General features: G+C 40.7%; 1 protein-coding gene across 1 annotated transcript in view; it reads left to right on the top strand.

The window, feature by feature from the left end:
- The window catches only part of LOC146571983 (slit homolog 1 protein-like), an 85,754-nt gene that overhangs the window by 15,867 nt on the left and 60,087 nt on the right, over positions 1-9,800 (top strand). The window contains exon 2 of the mRNA XM_085276004.1: positions 8,537-8,608. Coding sequence (XP_085132130.1) covers positions 8,537-8,608 — 72 coding nt within the window. The remainder of the gene's footprint in view (positions 1-8,536; positions 8,609-9,800) is intronic.

Below are 9,800 nucleotides of genomic sequence, written 5' to 3'. Positions count from 1 at the left end.
GACTTTATTGGCTAATGCTAACTGAATACTCAGACATGACTAGTCAGTTGCAATATCTTGATGCAGCTCAATCATCCAGGTAAGTAAATTCCAAAAGGCTGATTCGGTTCATCTGGACGTAGCATTTTCAGTGGGAGAAACATTTCATCGCTGATCCACATGACTTCTTCAGTCTCAGCTGACTGGAGGTTTCCCCAACCGCAGTCTATTTACACTTACAGGCCAGTGGACACTCTTTCAATGATGAGGATGTACACATCCTGGACAGGAAGGAGCGCGGAGTCAAGGAGGCCATATACGTGAAAAGGGAAACACCGTCTTTGAATCAAGGAGGAGGCCTAAGGGTACATCTGTCACCATCTTACAATGTTGTGATTGCAGCCATTCCCCAACTCTCTGTGAATGGCACTCATGGCCATTGATCAGTGGTTATGATAATTTGCATATTAATGATCAAGGAACTGACCTCCCAGTCCAGTGGTGCTGGTTTCAGTCACTGTGCAAATGTACTGTTTATAAGATTGGGGAAACCTGCAGTCAGCTGAGAATGAAGATGTCACTTCGAATAGTGACGAAACGTTTCTCCCACTGAAAATGCTACATCCAGATGAACAGAGTCAACCTTTTAGGAGTCACTTGCAAAAACACTTTTATGATGATGCAGAAATAACAAAAACACAAGCACAGAGTTTCTGTTTGCATACTGGTTTGCAACTTCTTTTTCTTTCTTTCTTTCTTTCAAATAAACACAGTTTTATAAATTTGAGGTTTTCACGATTTTTCAAACTAAAATGACACCCACACCCTCTCGACGCCCCCCATCAATCATTCGTTAAAATACATACAACATTTAGGAGCTGTTAACTTGCTTTTGCTGTGTGTCATGGTAAACGGAGATTGATGCTGACACTTTGTTGACAGTGGTTTTAAACTTACCAGAAATAACAAAACAAACTTAATGTAAACTGCAGTCTTTAGAGATTTAGACACATCCATTATTTGGGGTGAAATTTGACTTGAGATTGATTTGTTTTCCGTTTCTGGACTCCATCCATTAAACAAGTCGGTCCTTGGCTGAGACGTGGCTAGGTGGATGTCAACAAAACAAATGCAGTTTCAGTTAAATACAGTTTTGCACCACAGTTCCAAACAAAGAAACCCGATGAGATGGAGGTTTAGGATGGGACTGCATTGCAGTGTTGTTTAGTAAACAGGTGATGGAGCAGAAAAAGTCTTAGATTTCCTTGTTGTTTATTCCAGTCTGTTTAGACTGTATGCTGTTACTCTCTCTCTCTCTCTCTCTCTCTCTCTCTCTCTCTCTCTCTCTCTAATGACTGTGTGTGATTTTGTGAGGAGGAAGATTGTGTTTGTGCTCGGTGTGTGTAGCTTGATACTTCACTGGCCCTTCCGTCTTGTACGGATGCTCAGTTGACTAGCAGATTAAAATGACCCATTTGCATCGACTGGCCGAGTGCCTGCTCAGATGTATCTAACGGTCCTGTGCTTGGGCGCACGTCTAAGTGTTTGTGTTTTATTTCTTTAATTGTTTTCTGCTTTATACCAAAGCTTACTGGTATGTATTGCCATTCTTCTTATTTACTTATTTGTCATATTTTTTTCTTTTTAAATTAATTTTTAGTTTTTAGCCACTTTTGAGTAGTTGGAGACGTTACTTTTTTAAAGTAGGAAATCTCTGTGTAAAAACTCAAGTAGAGCGCCAGAAGGAGGAGAATGTGAAGAGTATTGTAGTCGCTGATGTGTGCTCAAATGAATCTTAAGATGTTTGTTTTTGACTCCTGGCATTCTCACAGTTTGCCAGTATTTCTATTCAACGACATAAAGTGAACTCTAATATATCTTATATCTTTACATTGTTCGCGCCATCCACCAAACATACCCCATCTCATTGTCTTATTAAGTCGCCCCAATTACTGCTCTCCTACCATGTCAGATGTGACAGTGGAAAGCAGAGCTGAGCGGATCAACTGCCTCATTGCCCATTAGGGCGGTGATGGTGTGTGTGTGTGTGTGAGACGCGTTCTGCTTTAATGAGATATTGTTTGGCAGAGTCGCCACTCGAGGGGAGTCTGTCGCTTAACTGACCCCTGACCCCGACATGCTGCACAAAACTCAATTAACCACGCATCACTGAGGCTGTATTTGTGCTCGTCTCTCCCCTCGTGTCCCTTTCCTTTTTCTTATACAAAAAGACAAAAACAAATTATGAGCATTTTCACACTTAGCACCTTATCATTTCTACCTTGGTGTTTTTCTGAGCATCCATACATGTGAAAATGGTATCATCATCACCATTGTACTGTATATGCCACTCTGCTTCCTGATGCTTGGTTCGTCTTTGCCGTTTAACTGTCAGTGTAATTTCACACACATCCAGGGAATTATTCTGGACCCCCTGCCTCGACCTGTTGCCATCCACCCCTCCCTCCCTCTCTTATAGCCAATCCCCTGCTTTTTCTTCCCTCTCTTTCTCTTCAAATGACCTCATCCACAAAAATTATATCTTCGAGGAGACTATGCTCCTTATATATATATATATATATATATATATATATATATATATATATATAGATAGATAGATAGATAGATAGATAGATAGATAGATAGATAGATAGATAGATAGATAGATACAGTGGGGCAAAAAAGTATTTAGTCAGCCACCGATTGTGCAAGTTCCCCCACTTAAAATGATGACAGAGGTCAGTAATTTGCACCAGAGGTACACTTCAACTGTGAGAGACAGAATGTGAAAAAAAAATCCATGAATCCACATGGTAGGATTTGTAAAGAATTTATTCGTAAATTAGGGTGGAAAATAAGTATTTGGTCACCTCAAACAAGGAAAATCTCTGGCTCGCACAGACCTGTAACGTCTTCCGTAAGAAGCTTTTCTGTCCCCCACTCGTTACCTGTATGAATGGCACCTGTTTGAACTCATCATCTGTATAAAAGACACCTGTCCACAGCCTCAAACAGTCAGACTCCAAACTCCGCCATGGCCAAGACCAAAGAGCTTTCGAAGGACACCAGGAAAAGTATTGTAGACCTGCACCAGACTGGGAAGAGTGAATCTACAATAGGCAAGCAGCTTGGTGTGAAAAAATCAACTGTGGGAGCAATCATCAGAAAATGGAAGACCTACAAGACCACTGATAATCTCCCTCGATCTGGGGCTCCACGCAAGATCTCATCCCGTGGGGTCAAAATGATCATGAGAACGGTGAGCAAAGATCCCAGAACCACACGGGGGGACCTGGTGAATGACCTGCAGAGAGCTGGGACCAAAGTAACACGTCTGGCACCATCAGTAACACACTACAACGGCAGGGAATCAAATCCCGCAGTGCCAGACGTGTTCCGCTGCTGAAGCCAGTGCATGTCCAGGCCCGTCTGAAGTTTGCCAGAGAGCACATGGATGATACAGCAGAGGATTGGGAGAATGTCATGTGGTCAGATGAAACCAAAGTAGAACTTTTTGGTATAAACTCAACTCGTCGTGTTTGGAGGAAGAAGAATACTGAGTTGCATCCCAAGAACACCATACCTACTGTGAAGCATGGGGGTGGAAACATCATGCTATGGGGCTGTTTTTCTGCCAAGGGGACAGGACGACTGATCCGTGTTAAGGACAGAATGAATGGGGCCATGTATCGTGAGATTTTGAGCCAAAACCTCCTTCCATCAGTGAGAACTTTGAAGATGAAATGAGGCTGGGTCTTCCAACATGACAATGATCCAAAACACACCGCCCGGGCAACAAAGGAGTGGCTCCGTAAGAAGCATTTGAAAGTCCTGGAGTGGCCTAGCCAGTCTCCAGACCTCAACCCCATAGAAAATCTGTGGCGGGAGTTGAAAGTCCGTGTTGCTCGGTGACAGCCCCAAAACATCACTGCTCTCGAGAAGATCTGCATGGAGGAATGGGCCAAAATACCAGCTACTGTGTGTGCAAACCTGGTAAAGACCTATAGTAAATGTGTGTGTGAATGGGTGGATGACTGAATGTAGTGTAAAGCGCTTTGGGGTCCTATGGACTAGAAAAGCGCTATACAAATGCTGGCCATTTACCATTTGACCTCTGTTATTGCCAACAAAGGTTATGTTACAAAGTATTGAGTTGTATTTTTGTTATTGACCAAATACTTATTTTCCACCCTGATTTACGAATAAATTCTTTACAAATCCTACCATGTGGATTCATGGATTTTTTTTTTTCACATTCTGTCTCTCACAGTTGAAGTGTACCTCTGGTGCAAATTACTGACCTCTGTCATCATTTTAGGTGGGGGAACTTGCACAGTCGGTGGCTGACTAAATACTTTTTTGCCCCACTGTATGTATATATCCACAGACGAGGGGCCTATGCTCCTCATATATATATATATATATATATATATCGATAACACAAGTAAACACAAAATGTATTTACTAAATAAAGGTGTTTTTTATTGGGGGTAAAATAAATCCAAACCAAGAATTGAGAGTATGAATTAATTTATTTTTTGAGAAGCTGAAATCATATATTCTAATACTTGAGATGTTGTATTTGATGATACCGTATGTAACTATAAGCCATAATGAGCCATATTAAAACAAAAAGGCATGAAATATTTCACTTTGCATGCAATGAATATAAAATATGTTAAAGTTTACCTTTTTGAATGAAATTACGAGAAAACTGAATTTCATGACAATTTTTTCAGTTTTATTTGATAGACTCAGTGAAGAGAATGATGGGAAAGTAGGGGCAGCGAGAGAAGGGGCAAGACATGCAGCAAGGGGCTGCGGGACGCACTCGAACTATTAATTAAAAATATCATGCATGCGGCTCTACCACAGTTTAATTCTAACAGAGAGACCCTTCAGTAATGTGTACTTTAAAAACAACATAAATGGCCTTCTGTATGGCTTTTCTGTGTCATGAAAGTGGCTCTCTTTTTACTCGGCTAAATTCATGGTAATTTATGATAAACACATAACTCAAGAGTAAATTATGTTCAACATTTCATTTTAAAAATGAAGTTTCTTTAGAAAAAGAAACATTTAAATATTTGGGAATAAATGTAACCCGCACAATGATGGAGTTGCGGATTCATAATTTTGACACGTTGTTAGAACAAACATCACAAGATTTTAAAAAATGGGCAACACTTCCAATCTCATTAGCAGGCAGAATTAATATAGTTAAAATTGCAGTCTTACCAAAATTTCTCTATGTTTTCCAAATGATTAAGACAGATTTAGACAGATTAATAGCAACATTTATTTGGAAAAATTCAAATCCCAGAATGGAAAAAACATATTTGGAAGTACCAAAAGAGGCTGGGGGGCTAGGGTTGCCAAATTTTATCTTTTAACACTGGGTGGCTAATATCACCAAACTATTGCACTGGAAATATGTTTATGAGAATAGCGAGGGTGAGGGTAAAAATGGAACTGATGTCTAATCCACTTCCCCTCCTAACCTCATCCCTAGCTCTAAATCAAAAACAGAAAATAACAATTCCAGTTGTAAGAACATCTATTCGAATATGGCTTCAATTCAGAAGGCACTTCTGTTTGCAACAGGTTAGTACATTTTTGCCTGTTGCTTTTAACCCTTTGTTGCCATCCATTTCAGATAAAGCATTCCAAATTTGGCATAATAATGGTTTGAAGTTTTTTTTACAATTTATTTTCAGGAGAAACTTTTAACACCTTTGACGCTCTGATGAGAGATTACAATATACCCAGCTCACATATGTTTAAATACCTGCAAATATGAAGTTTTTCAAAAACATTGTTTCCTTCATTCCCCTACCTACCTTCTAAAAATCAAGTGGATACTATTTTGGAAATAGATCTTTTGGCAAAAGGAGAATCTCCGTCATATACAAACTAATACAGAGCTTAAGGCCTATTACTTGGGAAAAAATAATTGGGAAAAAGACATTGTGGTGGATTTATCTGATGATGAGTGGAGATCTTGCTTGAATCGTATACATATTTCCTCCCTTTGCATTCGCCATGGTTTAACTCAGTTTAACATTCTTCATCGTCTTCATTATACAGGAGAGAGGCTTTCAAAAATTTTCCCAGAAGCCGACTCTGCCTGTCCCAGGCGGGGACATAATCTAGCAAATGAGGGTCACATGATGTGGTCTTGTCCTAATCTGGACAATTACTGGGGAAAATTCAGTGCTTGATTTCCACATTGGCATTTTTGGAGTTATGCCACCTCAATACGAAATCAGTCAATCTCAGGAAAATGCCATAGCATTTGCTACATTGCTTGCCCGTAGACTGATTTAGACCGCTACAGCATGCTGCTACATGTTTTAAACTGTTTGGGTGCCGAAAGAAGACTGCACATTTATGTGTAAACACATCACAGATCCTTTCATAGTCATTAAGGACACAAGAAATTATGATAGTAAGAAAACTTTGAGTATTTTTTCAGTATAGATTTGCATTAATGTGAACCTTCAACTAAAAAAAATGCAGTGTGAGGATCAAAAAACAACTATTTAAAGCTCAGTCTGAGACCAACATCGGCTGACTAATGGACATTTGGGCAGTTTTGTCGTTGCTACTCCATCAGGTCTTTTTGTTAAAGTTCTGTGAGTGGCCTGTAGCTTCAGTTCACACACCCAAACCACAGCATCCACTGTCTCTTGGTTTTTCTTTCTCTTTCATAAGGCACAGGACAAGGTCAGGCTCTGCTCCACCCATTACAGTAGCACAGGAACATGACACTCTACACGCACGCACACACATACACAGGTACACACACACATCTCATTTTACTTGTCCTTTCACAAAGCCTCGTGGGAAGAGTGACATCATCCCTTTCTTTCTTCACAGATGTCAATCAAAGTAGATAATGAGGTCACAGGGTTAAACCCCTCCCATTTAAGAGAGCCTCTACAAGTGTGTTGAAACGAGTGCCTGAAATGAGTTCAGTATCAGGTAACACACAGCAGCGACAGTTCATACCTAAACCTCCTTGGGTGACTTGGAACAGATGCAACAGTAGAGCAAAGCAGCTCAAGGCTATGCTCGTGTGAGCTGAGGACTCGCTTGTCAAACAGTAGCTGTTGCATTTGAACAAATATCTGGAAGAAAGCAATTTTTTTCCAAGGGACAACCTTTTACAATTTAATAAAAGGTTGTCCTCAAAGTGAACTCCCAGTGAGGAGACTTTGTTGACACTAAAGTGAATGAAAATAACTTCAAAGAGCAGCAACAAAGTGCTGCACAGTATTAGGATATTAATAGAGTGAATAAAAAAGATCTAGTTTTTTGGACTTGAACAAGAGCCACACTTGTTAAAAATAACAGTAATAGTATATGAACAGGAAACAAGTTCCATCTGAATTTTGTAAGACTGAGTTGGCCAAAATAATCAGCAACTGAGAGAACAAAAAAAGGCTGAAAAGTCTCGATATCTTATAGTAAAGTTGAATTTAATTACTGCCTGGTTGCCTGTCGGATCCAACTGTTAAGCACACAATATAGAACTATAGCATCACTATTTATATTCTAGTCAAAGTCAGTACATGTGTGAACATTTATCTAGTACAAACTAATAGTTATGACAGCTGAACAGCCAAATGCTACACATAGTCAGCAGGTGTTCTTTGTAATGTAGATAACACAGTTTGTAACGCTCAGTGCAGTGGCATATAACCTTCATAACAAGCAGGCGAGACACAGTGAAAGATTCTGATTTAGTTATTTATTTATTTGATCGGAAGGTCGGGGGTTCGACTCCACTGAACGGCTACCCTGAGGTACCCCTGAGCAAGGTACCGTCCCTACACGCTGCTCCCCGGGCGCTGCGCTGGTGGCTGCCCACTGCTTCACTGGGTGAATGGGTTAAATGCAGAGGAACTATTTCCCTATGGGGACTAACACGCACACTTTACTTTTACACTGGACTGAACTTAGTAAAAGTTTCTATAATATTTAATTTCTATATAATAGTTTCTTGTCATTTGTCATGAATAGAACTGAGTAGATGTGTGTGAAAGGCTTCTTGGAAAGACTGAAAACCTGGGTGTAAAAATGAGTACAGCACAGAACTGTTGTGTTTAACAGATTTGATAGTTGTGTGACTAATTTGTGCCTTCCTGGAATGGGCACTTTGTCACACAGAAGAAGTGTTTTAAGAACATAACTGGACCTTAGCCCGTCTCTAGTTCCCGCCTCTGTGTGTGAATCTGCATACTTCAGCCAGGGGAACAAATTCAAATTCCTTCAAACCAGCTTGTTTACATATTTCACTCAAGATGTCTTTTTCAGTTTCATACGTATTTGTGATGACTGGAACCGAAGCCTCCAGCCCCCCGTGGCTCTGTGAATTGGCTGAACAGAAGAAAATGGATCGTTGCACGCATCTATCTTCCAAACAAAATAATTAGTTTGTTAATGAAATTGATAAGTTACACTCTGTTCCTAAGATGTTCTTTGATGTTTTTAAAGGTTTGACTTCTTTATGTCAGCAGTTCCTTTATGTGCTGTTTTCTCTTTTGTTTTCCAGAGACCTGAATGGAAACAACCTGACAGTCATCACCAAGACAGACTTCTCGGGTCTCAAACACCTCCGAGTCCTGTGAGTTATATCTGCCTTTACTCTTATAGATATATTTTATGGGTTACAATTAAAGCATTCATCCCATCCAGAGTGGCTTTCACACCATTTCCTTCTCTACTTTCATTGCCTTCAGGCTCATTGTTGACAGGGCAACAGCTTGTATTTATTACGACATTCTTTCCCACATTTCTGTCCTTGTTTGAGGTCTGAAGCATAGCTGTGGTGCCACGTAAAGCTGACATAAGGTGCTTGTCTGGTGTCAGTTTCTACAAGGAGGGTTTATCTATGACCCTTTGACGTGGAAGCACTGTGCCCTTGGGGAGAAACTGCATGAGCAGTAATTTCCTGTGTTAACTTGAGGACTAGAACTGCAATGAGTGTCAGTGATGGACATGATGACATGTCCCGGACTGATTATATCTCTGGAGACCTGATCAGAACAGATTAGCAGCCCACTGGGAGCCCTGGGCGTACTGCTGTCAGGAGGGTAAAGTGTTACAGCAGTAGGGATGGGTATCGTTTAGGTTTCATCCGATACCAGTACCAAACCGGTACTTTTGAAACGGTACCGGTGCTTAAACGGTGCTCAAACTGGTGCTTAAAGAATGGAGAACACAAAATTGGTCCAAAAACCTTTAGCTGTTTTTTTGTGTGTTAGCTTACACACGAACAACATTAAGCTACTCACGCAGAGAAGAACGGCTGCTGCTGCCATCATCATCCGTCATCATTTCTGCTACACTGGCAGGGCTAGGGGCCAGGACTCTCCTCTTCGGGTTCTTGGGGGATGTTGTTAACTCCGGGTCCGATAACAGGCATCACCGCGCAGTAGATGTGCTCGGTGTGAGGTCTTGCAGCAAGCTATCAATACAGCGCATTTCTCGGCTTTTAACAAAATGCTATACGTCGCCAGGTGTTTCATCAGATTCGAGGTGTTACCTCTTTTGCACAGTATCACCTTAAAGCACTTGTTGCAGGCTGCTGAGTTTGCATCTTTTACTGTGAAGTACAGCCAGACTTTTGACCGCTTTGCCTCGGGCATTTTTAATCTGTAGCTCTGCTCTAATAGAACGTACATACCTGGACCCGCCTACTGTGCTTGCAAAGGTAAAATGATTGGCTAGAATCCAAAGTGTATGACAAAAAAGCACCGAAATACAGCACCGAAATAAAGCACCAAAATGTGGTCTGGTCACTACCGTTTATGTCA

The sequence above is a fragment of the Mchenga conophoros genome, linkage group LG6 (assembly GCF_057382185.1).
Source record: "Mchenga conophoros isolate Kocher_MC1m ecotype Shallow Benthic linkage group LG6, M_conophoros_male_GT1.1, whole genome shotgun sequence".
NCBI classification, from domain to species: Eukaryota; Metazoa; Chordata; class Actinopteri; order Cichliformes; family Cichlidae; genus Mchenga; species Mchenga conophoros.
The sequence above is the reverse complement of the archived record's forward strand: the minus strand, read 5'-3'. Positions and strand labels throughout refer to the sequence as shown.